The 18,561-nt window shown below is 44.7% G+C and overlaps 1 protein-coding gene across 1 annotated transcript in view; it reads left to right on the top strand.

The window, feature by feature from the left end:
* The window catches only part of Pacrg (parkin coregulated), a 460,318-nt gene that overhangs the window by 229,588 nt on the left and 212,169 nt on the right, over window positions 1–18,561 (top strand). The window contains exon 3 of the mRNA XM_026787505.1: window positions 7,349–7,520. Within this exon, the coding sequence (XP_026643306.1) occupies window positions 7,349–7,520 (172 nt within the window). The remainder of the gene's footprint in view (window positions 1–7,348; window positions 7,521–18,561) is intronic.

The following is an 18,561-nucleotide window of genomic DNA, read 5'->3' as shown; positions in this document are numbered from 1 at the left end:
TAGCTGAAAGAGAGCCGTGGACATCTGGGTACCAGCTGGAGAGGAACCATAGCTGAAAGAGAGCCTTATACTTCACACCAGAAAAGTCACCAATACGTTCGTGATTTAAATGGAAATGGCTATATTCTTTATGGCACAAAATTGGAGACAATTCTTTCTAATGATAATTCAAACTTTAGGACACAGAAATGATTGAAATTTTTTAGCAACATAACAATGGCTGCATTAGCAAAAGATAAACAAGATGTCCCTCCATATACAAACCACTATGCTCCACCCCAAAAACAAAAGGCCCAGAAAAAAAAAAAAACCAATGGTTCATAGTGAAAAATCTCAAAGAATATGGAAATATGATCCACAGGAGACAGTTTACAAATGGATTTCAGGAATGTCTTTGAAAGGTGGTCATGCTCACAGGGAGAGAAATGGAAGTTAAAGCAACACTGAAATGCCATTTTTATCTCGGATGTCCTTAAGAATCAGCCTCTGATAGCATTCTCTCTGGATAAACAATAGAAACACAGGTACTGGCATATTGCTTATGGGGATATAACTTGATACCATATCTGTGAAGCATTTATTTGCTAAAATTCTGTCAAAATGATGTGTGTGTGATTTTGATAGCATATAGACAGCATACGTATGCTGTTATATGTACTATATATAATATATCTATTGTGTATACATTATATTATTGTATATAGATGTCATATGTCATATATATGATATATTTTTATAAAGTTATTCTTCCCCTCAGTTTTTATCCTGTCCCCTATTTCCCACTTTTTGTCTTGAATGCACCCATTATAAACTAACACATAACAAGGATGTGCCTGGTGACAGCCCGTCTTTTGAGGGCCGGCTTGACCCACCACACGTCTTCGTTTCTATATTTAGCCCCATCTCACATGTCCCCACCGCCTGTCTCCATCCCGCATATCCCTGTAGGTATGCTGGATTATAGATGCCCTGACCACACGTGGCTTTGCGTGGGTTCCTGGGATCTGAACTCAGGTCTTCACACGCATGTTGCTAGCACTTTATCCACAGAGGCATCTCTGCAGCCTTGTCACTTTTTTAAAGGGCATTTTGAAGTGTCCCTTTTCATATTTCACTATCTTATTTCAAGTTGCCAGCCCCAGCACTCACTCCCACAGCCACAAGCCAAGTGAGCAGTTGGGGGTCACTCTGTCACCATAGTGATTGGTGAAAATTTGACAATGGGCATATATGAGAGCAGGAGCTGGGCTTTCTGAGTGGCAGCACGTGTCTCCCACATTGTGTAGGTGATAATGTTCCTTCATCTGTTTGGGATCTGGTCCCTGTGAAGGCCATCGCTAATGTCTGAGATTTGATTTCTAGCCTTTACATTCTTTGGGCTTTTATTTCTCGGGGATTTTTTTTTCCACTGAGAGTTTCCCATCAAGTTATCTTTCTGTTTCTGTAAATGAGAGGGAGATGCCTTCTGGTCCCCTTTTCACCAGGGAAGCAGCCTTCAAGTTCCCTGACTGCGCGGGCATTCCTGCTCAGGTCCCTTCTCTTGGCATGCTGTGCTTTCAGAACCATGTCTCAGCCTGGGGCTGATCCCTCCTGAGGTTGCCTGTCGCTACCTGAAACCCCCCACTTACCTCTGTGACGGATTTCATCCTCATCTCTGGCACCTGAGTATCTCCTGAGCTCAGCCCATTTACTACCTGTGTGTTGTTAGGACGTTCTGTTTTATGATTAATTTTTTTGGTGGTTTATGACTTCATCTCAGTCTTGTCTGCCATCTTCCTGCTGCCAAGAACACATGTCATGTTCAAAAGTTTCCAATGTCAAAATTAAACATGCAACACCTATGACTTTGTTGTATATTTAATATAGCTCAAACACAGAATTGCTGAAATAATTTTAAGTTACTCACCATGACTGTCTATACACATTTAGAGACAGGACCCATATGTGTGCAATGGGTTAAAGACATCGTCTACAGACAGCATTTAACACCTATAGACTGTGTGAGGCTTCTTGCAACAAGTTAGTGGCTGCCTCTGGGTAGAGAACACTTTAAAAGCCTTGCTTTAGAAATGTCATAGTAAGTATATATAAGTCCGTAATACATACATCGCTAACCACACCTTTACATATTAGCTTGTAAGTTCTGCATAGTGTCCTCAGGAATTATTGTATGGGCTATAACAGCAGATACTTTCTGTATTCCATTTGCTAATTGATGAAACTATGAGAAAGTGTGTAGTCTCTGGTCAGAATATCCCAGAAGTTGTTAACCATAGTGTGTTTCTTACCATTCAGTATGGCATTATTGAGACATATCTATTATGGGGACAAAATATTGAATTTGATAGGCTAAGGGAGATAGAGTTTTATTGCTTCTAGCCAGAAGTCACCAAAGGACTTAGGCATCCAACAATGCAAGCACTGTGATCTTTACAATGTTTGCATGGATTCTGAAGATGATTTCGTGCATAGAACACTTCACATCTCTGGGGTTAATGTCCAAAGGGCTGCTGACCAGTGAGGCACCTGTGACTTTAACCTTGTGTTCAACACAGCCCTTGGCTCAGTCCAAATCCAAACAGTTTCTTCTAGTTCTGAATTTCATAAACTTCCATAAGAAGATTATCAAACGTGTAAACGAGAGTTTATGGTGATTCTTGAGAAATACACATTATCTTAAGCACTAAACTGGTCACCTTATGATCAGGAAACTGCATAGATGGAAAGCTATTAGTTGTTAAATAAACTGTAAAAAAGCCATTTTTAAGCCTAAATGAACCAAAAAGAGCAGTAATTTAGAAGCACCCTACAACATAGTCATGATGTAACACTGTGTACCATAAATGAGGGGCCTCAGGGATTGCCCTTTTCAAGACTTGAGCCAAATCATAGATTTACAACATCTAGATTTTTACAATGCAGACCTTGTCATTGCCGTCATGGACATATTTTAGGGTGGTTGCACCTGAAGGTCCTTTGTTCATAAGCTTTTGCCCATACACAGGTCAGTCTGTGAACACCCTACATGACAGCTACTGAATTTCAGGCTAAACATGAAGTCATCCGTACTGGTTGTCTTTCAAGGTGCTCAACACCTCGTCACATCATCATGAAATGCTCAGGTTCATGAGATATGTCCCCACAGAGAGAACAAAAGCATTTTACTTGAAGAATAAAGTTGCAGGCTATGTAAACTTACAGGGATGTGTATATCCTCTGCTGCTTCAGGAACAACATAAAACTCCACACCCTCCGGACCCCTGAAATAGCCCAGCCTTGGGTGAGCAGAGGTTCTCCTCTCTGGCTTTTGTGTCTCAGTTCAGTCGACTTCCTGGTAGATTTCAAAAGGTTGGGGTTAAAATCCAAGGCTCAGCAAGATGGCTCAACAGGAAAAGATGCTTGCTGCCAAGTCCAAGGTCATGGTTAATCCCTGGGGCCAACATGATGGAAGGAGAGAACTGATCCCTGAAAGCTGTCCTCTGACCTCCCCAGGCACACCATGGCATGCCCACACTCATAAATAAAGACATATTAATAAATAAACACAACACCCACCATGTCTAAGGATTCTTGTGAGCATGTCCTCCTCAGCAGTGGCAAACTCACTGAACGACAAAACTCCAGAGACTTAATACAGCTGAGAGAAAGTCATAGAGGGTGGCAGTGGTGGCGGTGATGACAAAGGGGCCCCTCCCTGAACTGATGCTCAGGCGAAAGGACTTGATCACAGAGAACTCTGGGGGTAAGAGAGTGGCCCATGGACTGAGCTGTCCCCACTTCATTCCCATTGATCGTATGTAGGTACTAAAATGAAGCCAACTGGGTCTAGATGGAGATGCTAAAAGTATTAGTGTCCTTCTGAGAAGTGACAGGGGCTTGGGACCCCACTCTCGACACACACAGAAGAATGGCCTGTGAAGGTAAGGGGAGGATGCTCTCCAAGGTACGGAAGAGAGCCTTCAACAGAACCTGGCCATGCCGACACCTGACGCTGCGTTTCTAACCTCCATAACTGTGGGAAAAGAAATGTTTAAAGTGTGTATGCGCATGTGTGTTGTGTCTGTGTGTATCTGTGTGTGTGTGTGTGTGTGTGTGTGTGTCTGTACAAAAAAGCATGGTATATAGGCCAAAGGTTTATGGAAGGCATCTTTTTCAATGCTCTCCATGTTTGTTCTTGAGACAGTCTCTCACTAACCCTGTAGTTCCTAATTCTTCTACTTCCAACAGCCCTGGGAATACCTTACCTCTGCCCTTCTGGTGTTGAGGTTACACTCACACAGCGTTGCACCCAACTTTTCGTGTGGGTGACAGGATCTGAAGTAGGTCATCATGCTTGCATGCTATTCCCTTTACCAGATGAGCCTTCTCCACAGCCCTAAATGCCTTCTTTGACCACTCAGCTGTTAGTATCTTGGTTTTGCCACCTGAGCTGTAGGAATGAACCTCCAAAGACAGTTTCTACGTAGGGCGGGGTGAAGGCAAGCGAGTCTCCAGGGCACTGCACATGCCAGAGGGAGAAGGCACTGAAAGCACGGGTCAGGGAGCAGTAGGAGTCCATCACCCAAAGGAATAAGAGAGACCTGGCACTGGGGATGTGGTACAGGAGGCCCAGGGAGGATGGGAAGGGTTGTTGTGTTATACTAATGAGATCAGAAGAGGGCTAAAAGGATTAGAGAAAGGTGACCATTGGTGGTCTTGATCAAAAGGAATTAGGACACAATTGGCAAGTGGGCAAAGAGAGGGTGGAAGTAGAGAGCCGTAGACATCACTCTAGAGGATTCACTGTACTCTGAAGATGGTCCTATTGCTCCTAGGGGAAATTTAGGGAAAACAGAAATGGAAGAGGAGGGGTTGGGAAGGAAGAAAGAATGGTAAAGTAAAGCCAAAAGTCAAGTAAAATGATATTAAAATACATGAAGCTCCTTATACTAAGTGAACCCCAAGAGGCCTTGCTAAGGCCTAGGCAAAAAGAAACAATATTATGCTCACAAAATAGGCCCCTAGAAGACATGCAAGCAGGAGGTTTCACACGGAAAGAAGTCCTCTCCTGTCTAGCGGGCAGCACCTACAGCATTTAAAGAAGGTTGTCAGCATGCGAGGGCATGTTGTTCACTGTGAAGGCAGCAGACCTACGCCGGTGGTTCATGTGCCCGGTGACAAACAGGTCGGGAAAGACAGGATTATCACCATTCGGTAGTTCATCATTTTCCCTGTCTCCAACTGCTCCCTTCTTATTCTATGTTATTTTATGAATTTTCCTTTCAGCTTTTTGAAAACAGAGTCATGTGGGTACTCAGTATTTGTCATTGAAATATTATAAAATGGAAGAGATAAAGCAATTCCCACCATGCAGTAGGAGAGGCCCTCGAAACACAAGGTTGGAGAGAGCAAGGAAGGAAGGGAGGGAGTGGACAACACACTTTAGGCCACTCAGTTACAGTGATGATAATGTTAGATCGGACTCCACCCAACTGCATTGGTAACGATGTGGAAAATGAAGACATAGAACAAAGGACGATTCACCAGGCTGCAGCAGCAACATCCCCCATCCAGATGGCTCGGGTTTGAGTCCCACCCAGCTCTAGCATTGATCATGAGCTTCAGTGGACCTTAAGGGAGTTAGCTGTCCAGACACCCCGTGCCCCTCAGGTTTCCTATATTGACACTGGGACACTAGTTCTATCCTTTAACGTTGTCCTGTTAAGAACACCAATGCAATGTTTATAGTTCCTGGCATCACGCCCTCTAGCATCATTGTTATTCATAGTATTGTTGCCTCAAATCACAGAAAGGAAAAACAGAATTCACACACACACACACACACACATTTGGCACAACAGTGATCTTGTTAGGAGATATTTAACTTCCGTGTCTCCCTAAAAGTATATATCTGAAACACCCGAGAAAGAAAAGATAGCTACAACAGAGTGTTTAAATAAGCTGTCCTCTCTTTAAAGTCCTTGCAAAATCCTACAGCATAAATAAATAAAACAAAATCTACTGAACAAAACTGGGAAGTAGAAAGAAAAAACATATGAAAAATCAAACTAGAACTCATACAAATGACAGGTATTAAATCAGGTACCGCTATACTGCAAATGACTTAACATGAAAATATAGTCTTAAATCATATCAAAATATAAAAGTTGGTGATTATATAGGGCACGCCTACAAGTATAATGTTCTGAAAAGGGAAATTAGCAAAATATAAGTTTCAGTAACAAAGAATGACTGTGATCAGTGCTATGGGATTTTTATATATACTTTAAAACAGAAGTAAAAAAATAGTACAGGAAGCATTAACTATGAATCAGGTGACAAGGTAAAATTGTAAGTAACATTGTACCTTTGTATCCAGGAGATACAGCAGTAAATTTCCCACAGTGTGCAAAATACCACCCCCAAAACACTTTGAAATGTTCAGAGAAACTTAGGACCACCTTACTCAGAGGTTATTCCATGCACTTCAGCTGGAATCAAATACATTGTGTAAATCGACAAATGAATCTAACAAATGAAGTACACGTATGTTTGTGTCTTCCTACATTTGTGAACCCTAGGCTTGGGGACATAGATTCAGAACCACTCAGACCCTGAAGAAAGTGCTCTGTTGGCTGCCAGTCACCCACATCGTGGGGACAGCAGAGAGATGAGCCTGTAGTCTCCAGAGGGCTGAGAGGAAAAGCATCCTACTATTAAGGAGGGCATTTCTCAGGGTCACTTAAATAGGAGCTCATAGGAGACTGGGCACATTGGTAAAAACTCGGAAACAAGGAAATTGGCCCTGTACTGGGAAAGAATATGTGCTCAAAGCTCCACTCCGGGCTGAGATATTCGTCATTCATTCCCTTGTTTTTTTGATGGCAGCAGTATTGTACTGTCACCCAAGTCCCAGGAAACCATAGGTGGCCCTAATTGCCTTACTGGCCAATTATTGACACACATATATAGTCCTTATTATATTCTTGTTAGAAATTTACGTATCAATCTGTTTAGACCAGTTTGGGTTTCCTTTCATTTTGTTCTTACACATGCGTTTTCAATGCACCTATCTTGAATCCTAATCTGAACATTTATGATCGGACTTGGCCCAAATGGAAAAACAAAAAACAAAATCACTAAATGATCAATGTGCTCCCAATGACATGTGAGCAAGGCACTTTGGTGGTTGAGATTTCAAAGCTGAGAATGTTACCCTCATTGCTGAGAGATCAAAGGCATTTGGTACGCTTCTGGCGACTGGGTGCGGGGGTCTTCTTCCCCAAAGCAGGGGACAGAGCTGCCTGGGGGCCCTGCACACCCCGCTGCACCGTTGTTTTCACACGGTGTTTCTTCTCTCTGCTTCCAGGTAGAAATCGAGAAGCTGGATTACCATCACTACCTGCCTCTGTTTTTTGATGGGCTCTGTGAAATGACGTTTCCCTATGAGTTCTTTGCTCGGCAAGGAATCCACGACATGCTGGAACACGGGGGGAACAAGATTCTGCCTGTCATTCCGCAGCTCATTATCCCGATAAAAAGTAAGTGAACAGGTAGAAAGCGTCACTCAGTGTCGCCCGCCGCCACGTTTGACAACTTTCTAATTAAGCAGTAAAACCCAGCAGACCGAGACGATCCCCAGGCTGGGGGAGTTTCATAAACTGACTTCTGAGGCCAGACAACTGCAATCTCTGAAAATACTTGTCTTCACCAATACTACACCATGACTTAACCACAAACAAAACAAATCGCGGGAGAGTCATACTAATCTGAGATACAGCATGGTCATGACATGGGGTCCAGGAACTAGCTTGTCCATTCGGAGGTAATGTGTGTGACCTTTCATGTGTTCCGTACCCAAACCCCAAGTTCTTGTTAAATAGCGCCTCTACTTTTTTAAGTTAAATAGAAATACAGTTTTGCTGAGTGTCCATGAAGTAGTAGGAGTCATAATTTCGGGATCTGGATGGCAGAAAATGGTTTTTTAGCACAGGGAACTTTTATTTCACAGTGGGTTCCTGCAGTGACTCCAGGAGACGAGAACCACTAGTGTTTCCCTTCCTAACACGGGAGCATGCTTCCTCTCCACAGTTTGCTCAGGCCTGGCCGCCTCCCGCTCGCCTGAAAGCAGCCTCCTCACCGCCTTCCGATGTGGTCCTGTGAGCTTTCCAGGCACTGGGCTAGGTTTTCGGTTGTTTTCCATCACATCTTCTTAGCTTCTGTTAGAGCTGGCAATAGAATCCCCACCGGCCAGCTTGGTGCTCACCACAAAGATTAGAGAGGTCAGTCCACCGATTCCCAGATGGAGAATCGGGCCTGCTCCCCTCACCAGGTACCACCAGGCCCAGTGAGGCTTCCTATGCCGTTCACCATACTGTTAATAAAACCAGGAGGCCAGAGGCTCTGAGAATTCCACAACAGAGAGCGTTCTCTCTTTTCCCTACGTTGAACTATCCCAGGCAGGTAAAATTCCCAGCTTTGGCCTCAGCTGCCCCATGACCTGCACAGGGTGACAAGGACCTTTTCTCCCCTTCACATTCTGTACCAGCCCCTATCCAGGTCAACTGCTTCCCCGAGGCTGGAGGGCCCTTTCCTGGGCTTCGAGGCTTTCAGGACTCATCTTAACAGTCTCGTGTGCTCTAGCCACATGGTGTGACCAGAAGGAGGACAGATGAGTTCACTGGGGTCGCTCTCCAGAGCCTGGGTTACTTAGTTTTGTTTATGGTCTATCTTTTGTTGATTTGAAGTAACTAAGTGGCATTAAGGTTTGGGATGTCAACATTCATCTCTCATCCCTGCTCACCCAGAGCCAGCTCTGGAACTTTCTGGACTGGTTTGAACCTTTGGAGGGCTGATAATATGGTAGCCCCCTTCTACCCAGGAAGGGTCAACATGACCTTGTGTGAAAAGAAAAGGTCTTCAAATGGGCCCTGAGTGGCCAGCACGCCCTTGCTCTCGTTCGTCAGCCTCCAGAAGGGCTCTTTACAAGGCCCTCAGGAATGAGGCGGAGGCTGAGTAGTTCAGACTTTCCTACTTGTGTTTGTTCTCTCCTCTGGGTCACTTGGCTTAGAGATGTTCACTTCTAGTTGAAATTTCTTAGAAGATGATATACAAGTTTCACAGAGAAACAAAAAGGAACCAGACTGTTCTCTCCAGGAGTCATCTGACCTTTTGTTCCCACACCCATCAGAAGAGCACCGAAGTCCAGTTCTCTGTCCTACAATTTAAAATAGGTGCTCTGTTTATTTCAGATGGGTGATAGATAGGTACTTCCTTGAGGGGCTTCCACACTTCAATGGTGCATATACTGGGGGGGAGGGGCAGAAAGAGCGTTCTTATGTGATATTTTAATTGGTGCAGGTACTGGGGGCAGAAAGAGCATTCCTATGTGATATTTTGATTATTTTTACAATTAAAGCAGACCAAATCAGAGAGTGGTGACACGGGGTAAGGGAGAATCTGTTTGATCTGCATTTGAAGGCACCTAAAGAAATGGAAAGAAGCTATGCATTATGAAGACAAAATGGATGGGACCGGCACACCTGAGGTCATTCCCAATAGCAGAAACATTATTAAACAGTAAACATGGTTTGTCAGGGAAAATTAACAAAATAGGAATTCGATAGCCCAAGGTTGCAGTAGCCAGGACAACCTGCTCCTGGTGTCTGTCATTGCGTGGCTGTCCAGGATGCGGTCACCATTTCCCCATCCTGGTTCCTGTCACGGAAAGACAAGCGTCTCTCAGGGAGAAATGCTGGCTCACTCGGTAGCATCATGCAGGTTTCAGCTCGTGGCGGGATAGGAGCGCATAAAATCGTCTTTCAGGTGGGACTCAGGAATGAAGCTAATTGCCGCAGAAACTGGCTGATGTGCATAACTGCCATAACGCAATCACCTTGTGTACCTTATTTTCAAACCATACTGTTAGTATAATCGTGACTTCACCACCAGCCAGCCGTTCTAATTAGTATCTGTGAAGGCCGAACATGGGTTAACTCACTGTGGGAAAGAGAGGTAGGAGCCATGCCTCTGGGATTTATTTTACTAAAAAATTACAAAATTCATAATCCTGGATGAAACATGCATGCACTCAGTGGGTCTAGGGTTTCCAAACTGAAAAGAAAAGTGAGAATAGAAATATATTCTCCCTGGTTTTGATATCTTTAAAGAAGAAAGGCTTTCATGCTTTACCGTAGGCAAATTAGCGTCCACTGCCTCTTCCATTATAATCGCTTCATGGCCCAGCTACCTCTGCTCCTTTCTCTCAGTTTCCACTCTCATGAGCTTTTCTGGGTTAGATACTCCAAAGTACTCGGGCTCAGCAATGGGTTGTTCCAGCTTTGTGTCCGTGGGGTCAGTGACACAGCACTAAGTTTGGGGAGCCATCGAAAGATGTTTTGTTGTGGGTAAGGGTGAAGAAGGAAGAGTCCTCTGGTGGCCTGACCTGGGAATTAATGTTTGGTCTGGGATTAATGTTTAGTCTTCAGTGAAGAAAAATCCATCTCAACCCAGCCCACAGCCACAGTGAGCGAAGATTCTCTGCGTGTCGAATTCAGAAGAGGGTTGGAAGTGGAGCAGAGGGGGAGGGAGAGGGCGAGGGGCAACCATAACTGTGTCTCCTGCTTTGGCAAATTAGAGAGCAACACCATGGTGGGGAGGGGGGATGGCCCATTGGGCAGAGTATACACACACAGAGAGAAAGAGAGAGAGAGACAGAGAAAGGGGGAAGGAGGGAGAGAGACGGGGAGAAATAACTTTGAATGCCCAGAGGAAAAGAATACTGTACATTGAGTGTTGAAGCAGAATAAACTTATAGAATGTTGTTTGATAGTCTTGAAATTCTAGAGGTTATTACAGCACCACATCCTAAATAAGAGAGGAACTCACATGCAAATAACCCAATCTGAATGCAGTAAGGGAAACTCCACAAGCCAAAGGGAAGCAGCTATCTCCAGAGAGTTGGAGAGAATCATCAACCACCCAACACCAAGAGCATAAGCGTGGGCTCCAGCCTGTGATGAGGCAGTGTAGGAAGGGCAAGTCTGCAAGAAAGGTATGAGTAAGGAGAATTAGCAGGGAAGTTGGGACCCAAACCGGAACTGTAGATGGGTGTTCTCTAGAAAAGTATTAGGAAAACAAACAGAAACCAAGGCAGAGGTCCTGGGAGGAAAAACAGCCTTTACCATGTGGTCAAGGAGCTCACACAGTGCAGAGAAAATCAATGACAAGAAGCCTGGCAAAGCACATTTACAAAAGAAAGAAGGAAAGAAAGGGAGGGAGGGAGGGAGGGAGGGAGGGAGGGAAGGAGGGAGGGAAGAGAAAAAGAAAAAGAGGAAAGGATGGAGAAAGGAAGGAAAGAACAAGGAAGAATCCTGCGAACGTTACAGGGAAAGGCTGTGCATCAAGATAACCAGAGCTCAGCCTGGTTACCACTGAAGCCAGACAGATGAGTGACAGGATGTCAGAGGAGGAGGACCCAGCCTTGGTGCTGTGCCTCCCAGTAGTAAAGACCTGTGGAGCCATGAGCTGTAAAACCCATCAAGATGCCTCCAGTCCTGTCAACCCGAAGTGAGGATCTCAGAGTCTACAGGCCTCGTGGCCAGGAATCGACACCCCTAGAGTTAAGTGGAAGGGGTTGGCAGATCAGAGTTCACGGCTACACATAATGTCATGATAATTTTGTGGTGACTCAAAATTCAAAAGAACTGGGCTCTAAGCCTTCAAAATCAACAAATAAGGCAAAACTCATCCAGTGGTGATTTAAAAAGACACAGCTGAGGGGCAGCAAACCCGAGGGGCAGCAAGAAGGGGCGAGAAGCTCAAAGCAAAGATGGTGAGTATGGAATTAGCTACTGCCAGTCGGGAAAATCAACTTTCAAATTTGCTCATAAAGCACAAAACACAGTGTAAACACCAGCTCTACTAAACAAAATATGACGAAAACATTAAGAAAAGACATTTTTAAAGACACGAGCACCCATTTCACTTTTAGAAAAGTAAATTTTGGAGCTAGAGAGACGGCTCATTAGATAAAATCTTTGCCAGAGCACGTGAGGACCTAAGATTAAAGCCCTAGCGGCTCCGGAAAGCCTGGCCCAGTGGTGCATGTCTACAATCCCAGTGTCTTTGGCTAGAGAAAAGATGGAACCAGAAGAAGATGAGGGCAGACTGTCCAAGGTTGACCTGTGACCTTTACATGCATGCTACGGAATACACACCCATGTTCACATACAGGAATGCGTATATACATCTACACATGTACAAAGGTTTTTAAGTAAAAATTAATATTACGAAGTTTCAAGTATATAAAAATATTGGTTTATGTTGGTGAGCATATTCTCAGTAAAGATTTGGTCTTCAAAACTCTCTTAGTTTTCTCTTTGAAAGCTAAGGCTTGATGTTTGAAGAGCAACTAGCTGCTCATCCTGATGCCCAGTATCTCTGGAAGAATGGACTTCCTTCCCAGGAGAGGTGACGGCTGACATTCCTCAGGAGAGGTGATGGTTGACATTCTTCTGGAGAAGTGACGGTTGACATTCCTCTGGTCTCCTCTTTGGCTTTCAGATCTAGAATTTCTACCAAGCCATAGATATTAGGAACCCTTGGACAGTACAGACATGGAGGGACAAGAGTCGTCACACTTGCCTCAAGCTGCCAGGCACGGCAGAATGGAAGCTTAGTTTCCCACATACTGGCATGGAAGCAGGGTAAAAGACAGCAGGGTAAAGAGTGACTGGAGGGAAATGATGGAGGCCAGCTTTCTGCATTCCACCTATGGAGCGGGGAGATCCTCCCTTACTCATGATGGGAATGAGTACAGAAAGCTATAGACATGCTGAGTAGTCATGCATGAACACAACAGATGGCCCAGGACGGGATGCATAGGAGGAGGCACTGTCAAGGCTGTCTGCAAGAAGATGAAAGAAACTCAGCCCAGGTCGCCTGCTGTGTCCTCAAGGAAACTGGAGAAGAGATTCTTTCACTGTAAAGAAAGGCTTCTTCCTTCGGGAGCATGCGAGGGAGGCTTGTTCTATTAGGAGCTTGTGGTCCCTCTCCTGGGTAAGAATCTACCTTTCTCCTGTAAACATGCCTTTGCCCCTTCCTGCTTTTCAGTGTGGTGATATCAGCTTCCATTCATCGAGCAATCTGTTTGTATACTTCAGTAATCACTGCAAGTCATTCACCTGCAGTAGTTAAATTTCCATGTGATCTGTCTTGGCATTCACATCGAGTCTTTTCTTGCCTGCTTGATTTCAGTATTTCCTGATTCTCCCCACGGATCTCAAGGTCTAGTAAAAGGATGTTGTTTTTCAAGTATTCAGAATATCCATCAGGTGGTCCACCGGTTATGTTTCTGGGATCAATCCTTCTTTGACCCTCCGTATTGACACCCTGGCCTGGGCCATGCGTCCCCTAACCTGGCATGTGCTCTGGCATCTTGTGCATGAACTTGTTCCTGGACAGTATGTTTCTTCATCATTTCCATAGGGCATGCCTTCCAGCAACTTCCTGAAGATTCAGGAAGAATGTATCTTTTAGTTCTTGGATCTGAACATTTATAAAACTCAGTTATTAGTTTTGCACATCTGAGGCCACATTTCTGTATCTTTGGGGAAAAAGTTACCCTTTAACAGGCATTATGGCGCACACCTTTAATCCCAGCACTCAGGAGGCGGAGGCGCGCAGATCTTTGTGAGTTCGAGGCCAGTCTGATCTACTCAGTGAGTTCCAGGACAGCCAGAGGGATGTAGAGACGTCCTACTTTAGAAAAAGGTACAATTTGAGTTTCATCTGCCTGTGATAAGTGTTTTCCATCTTCTTGATATTTCCAGTAACATAAAATTTCTTGATGATGTGTTTTGGTTATTTTTCCACTAATTTTCCTGGAAATCTCAACTTAGAGGTGACCTCTCAGCTGTGGACACTTCCCATGCATTCTTTCTTTTCCTGTCTCAGAAGAAGTGGTAAGCAGTGTTCTGCCTCACAAGCTGACCCCTCCGCCAAGCCCTTCACTTTTGTTCAGTTTCCCATCTCTGCTTCAGAGTTCTGCCTCCTAGGAAGCTTTGTGGACTTTATCCCCCAAACTCAAAACGTTTTATTTTAGCTATTCTTAACTTTGTTTTTTCTGATATTCTTGTAATTAATGTTTTTTCCTTTATGAGTACGCTATGTCAGTCTCTTATCTCTCAATACATTTATTTCAGATTATTTGAGATTATTTCGTAGGCTTTGGGGCTGGGAGGGTCCTTGATTCTCGTCCTTTTACTCACTTACTGTAAATGAATTGGTCCTTTGTCAGCATTGACATTCAGCAAGATGACCTGTTAGTTACAAACAGACAGAATCTGATGCCAGCCAGAACTTTGGCTGTAGCATTTAGCTGGCACAACCTGAAGCAAGTTATTCGACTCTGTGTGTCTGCCTGTAAATGCTCTGCTGTGTGAATTAGCATCCTCTCTCTGTGTGACACCCCCCCTCCCGTGCCTGTAAATGCTCCGCTGTGTGAATTAGCATCCTCTCTCTGATTTACTGTCAGTGTGGCTTCTGTATTTTATATGGTATATTTCAAGGATTCGTTTTCTCCAGCTTGATTCAATCTTAGGATTTGTACTACTTTATTACATTATTAAATTGAATTTGTTTATTCTTCCACGTTCCAGGATAACATCTTTTTATTGACTAATTTGATTATTTGGCACTCTCATGCACGAATGTGATGAGTTCTGATTTTTCTCTCCCTTTCTGTTTTGATGGAGTAAGTTTGGCTGTCTTTGTTGCTATTGCACTGCTCTGTGTTTCTGTGCCCTGAGCTTGAATATGTGTCTGTCTCTAGGGCTAAGGCCGCAGCTCACAGTAGAGCGGGAACTGAGAGGTCCCGGGCTCAATTTTCAGCGCTGCACAAAGGGAAAACAGCCTTCCCCTCTGTCCACTTCTCCATAGTTTGTGACCATGGCACACCGGGCTGTGACTGGTTCTGGGTGAACTTTGACTCCCTTCCATTCATTTTCCTTTCCTCTTCATCTGTTGCTATTTCGTAAACAGTTTGTGAGAAGAGTTTGTTTATTCTCTAATTCAAGGTACTACATTAAAATCTATGAATATTTTAGTATTGAGTTTTTGTTACTTAATTTTTGTTACCTTAAGAATAGAGAATACAACCTTCTCTAACTTAGATTTTCTTTTCTTTCTTTCTTTGGTCCTTTCTTTCTCTTCTTTGAGTGATGGGGTGGAGGGGACACTTCAGTGTTAATCACTGTGCTCTAAATGCTTACCTGATGTCATAGTCCAAACTCCCAGCCTAGGGAATTAGAAGGAAGGGGCAGGATTTTAGGGTCAAGTTCAGTGGCAGTTCAGGTTTGAGGCTAGTCTGTTCTACGTGAGACCCTGTCTCAAAACAAAAACAAAGTCAGTCAAACAAAAGAAACTGCCATTTTGTCATTATGCCCAGAAGACAAAGAGAAAGTTTATTCTCGTGAGGTGAAACATTTATTCTTTGTACATTTCTTCTATCAGATTCATTGATGTGATTAAAATAATCTACATACGTTTTTCTTTCTTATGCATGGTGTGTGTGTGTGTGTGTGTGTGTGTGTGTGTGTGTGTGTGTGGTGTGTGACTGTGTTGATATGCAATGTGAATGTGTGAGTACTCAGGTTTTTAGAGCCCCATGAACAATCTCAGTTGAACCAAGAGCTTTCAAGTAAGACTAGCCTAGCTTTAAAGCTTGCTCCAGGAATCCCCTGCCTCTGCTTCCCAAGGGCTGGAATTACAGGCACAATGCCACACCCACCTGGCCTTTAATGGGTGCTGAGGATTGGAACTCTGGCCTGTGCAGTAAGTGCCCAGCCTACTCTGCTGTCTCCCCAGCCCATACTTCTCTTCTTCATGAGCAGTTAAGGAAGAGACTGGAGAAACTATGTAAGACCTTCTCACTGTTACCCCGATGCCAGCGCCACTCTCAGTCTGCAAGCCACCCCTAGGCTTTTCTGGAATCGAATCCAGCAACTCTGGGAAGCAGCCACCTTGTTCCCAAACCTGCAGACACCCCCAACTATCGTGTCAGATAGGCAGTGTTTCCATGCTACGCTGTTTCCGAACATGAACCACACCTGGGCCTTGGCGCTGTGTGTGCCATTGCAGGCCACCATTGCCCTGGCACGCACAAAGCATCCACTCAGCCTGCCATACACGGACTTAAGAGAAAACTCAGAGAAAGCACCAAAAGTGAAAGCCGTATAAAGCCCATTAGATAATCAAAATGTAAGTTGTGCTGAAAATCGGGCTTTAGAATGACAGCTGAAACATTTCTGTTTTGAAATTAAGATGTGTGTTTGTAAATAATCATGAGCCAAGTTAGAAATCATAATTATTTAATATGTTAGAAAGCATGTTGGCTGCACAATAATGAAGATGTTGCATTAAACTTGCAAACACTCACAAGAATAGCACCAGAAATTAGATTCAAATACATGCTTTTTGTACAGTGTGGTAAGGCACTAACTTACAGGAAATATACCACCTGAAATATATTTCCAAAGCACATTAAAGAAGACCAGCTGACGCCCCATCATCTCAGTCACAGAGCATCATAAGGGACTAATGGAGAATGAATTCACTGTGGCTATCAAGGAATTAAGATTGAGCAGAGCAAAGCTCAAATGTTGCTTGATATCTTGAAACTAACAGGAGAGGCCTTTCATAGTTTTAAAAACAAAGAATAGGATTCTTTGATGATGATAAAGAAAATTTTATCAATTAGAATACAGTAGGCTTTTAAATAGTAAACAGTCCCCCAAGCCCTAGGGGCATAAGGCGGTGAGGGATTTAAAGCTAGCAAGCACTGACACTTCATGGGAGCCCCAGTGCCACAGTCACTAGGGAGCCTAGCCTGATTGACATTGCTGGTCACAGCACCCAAGGAAGCAAAGGCTCTAGCCGTCTCCCATAGAGAATGCAACAATCCGTTCCCTCATCCTGAAAGTGACACCTCTCACTTCTAGTCAACGCTCATCAGACAGACTCAGTCTAGGGCTTGTCCGACCTCAGCAGGGCCCCAGAGCGCAAACCTACCCTGGACATTATGAACAGCGTGTTTCAGAAGCTCTGCATCCTTCCATGCTCTGTAGAAGACTGTCACCTCCAGTGCTGGTGGACAGTTAGTCCCAGAGCTGCATGCTCCCAGCTCTGCCTCCCTGTGGTGGACACAGCGAGGGTCTTTCATCTTGATGCCTTTATCTGGCAGCTTGTGCTCATTAGCTGGCCCATGGGGAGCTCCTCCCTGCGTGGTTCTTAGAAGCCAGCTAGGGTGGGGTTTGCATGCAGATTGCTAGTACAACCCTGATGCAAATCCATCTCTAAGTCTCTTCTAAGGCCCCTCCTCCATTTCTCCCTACTCCCCTCTGATGGTGCCGCAGCCAGACCTCCTGATGCTCTCTTCTGCCCCAGACCATATCCCTTAACCCTAGGACAAGAGGCTCTCACCTCTCAAACACAACCATGTATGCTTCGTGCCCATCTTGATGATGTCCATGTGGTCCCAGGATGTGACTTCTCGCTAGCTCCCTGCCTTGGCCTGTGTGAACAGCAAAGTGACCGTGCTATAGAACTTGGCTCTTTCCTAGTCCTGTGCCTTCACTCTCCTGCAGGAATGTCTGGTGTTGCCAACTCACGTGCCTAAGCACTAAGCAGCCTCCAGAGCCCCTCTGCAGTGTTAATTTTTCTTTTTGCCTCTTTAAGAATCTCCTTTCACGTCTTCCCCCAGCACCAGTCCCATCTCTACCCTCCACTCTCTCTCCAGAAGAACATGGCAGCTTCGTCTCTCACCTGGAATGTGATGTTGAAGAGAACTCTGTCCCCACAGTACCTAATGAGCTGGCTAAGTGCACAAGAAATGCGTCAAATATTTCCAAAATCAATATAATGGTCTCCATAACTGCTCTCCTCACCGAGATGTGTCTAGACGCCATTTCCAAAAGTGCGATATAGCCATTTGGATGTGCTCATGTGCTGGGTCTCATGTGGATGTGCTCACGTGCTGGGCCTCATGTGGATGCGCTCACGAGCTGGGTCTCATGTGGATGCGCTCATGTGCTGGGCCTCATGTGGATGCACACATATGCTGGGTCTCAGTGAATGCGCTCACGTGCTGGGTCTCATGTGGATGTACACATGTGTTGGGTCTCATGTGAATGCACACATGTGCTGGGTCTCATGTGGATGCACACATATGCTGGGTCTCAGTGAATGCGCTCACGTGCTGGGTCTCATGTGGATGTACACATGTGTTGGGTCTCATGTGGATGCACACATGTGCTGGGTCTCATGTGGATGCACACATGTGCTGGGTCTCATGTGGATGTGCTCACGTACTGGGTCTCATGCGGATGTGCTCACGTGCTGGGTCTCATGTGGATGTGCTCACATGCTGGGTCTCATGTGGATGTGCTCACGAGCTGGGTCTCATGTGGATATGCTCACGTGCTGGTTCTCATGTGGATGCACACATATGCTGGGTCTCATGTGGATGCGCTCACGTGCTGGGTCTCATGTGGATGTGCTCACGTGCTGGGTCTCATGTGGATG

This window comes from Microtus ochrogaster, linkage group LG9 (genome assembly GCF_000317375.1).
Source record: "Microtus ochrogaster isolate Prairie Vole_2 linkage group LG9, MicOch1.0, whole genome shotgun sequence".
NCBI classification, from domain to species: Eukaryota; Metazoa; Chordata; class Mammalia; order Rodentia; family Cricetidae; genus Microtus; species Microtus ochrogaster.
The sequence above is the reverse complement of the archived record's forward strand: the minus strand, read 5'-3'. Positions and strand labels throughout refer to the sequence as shown.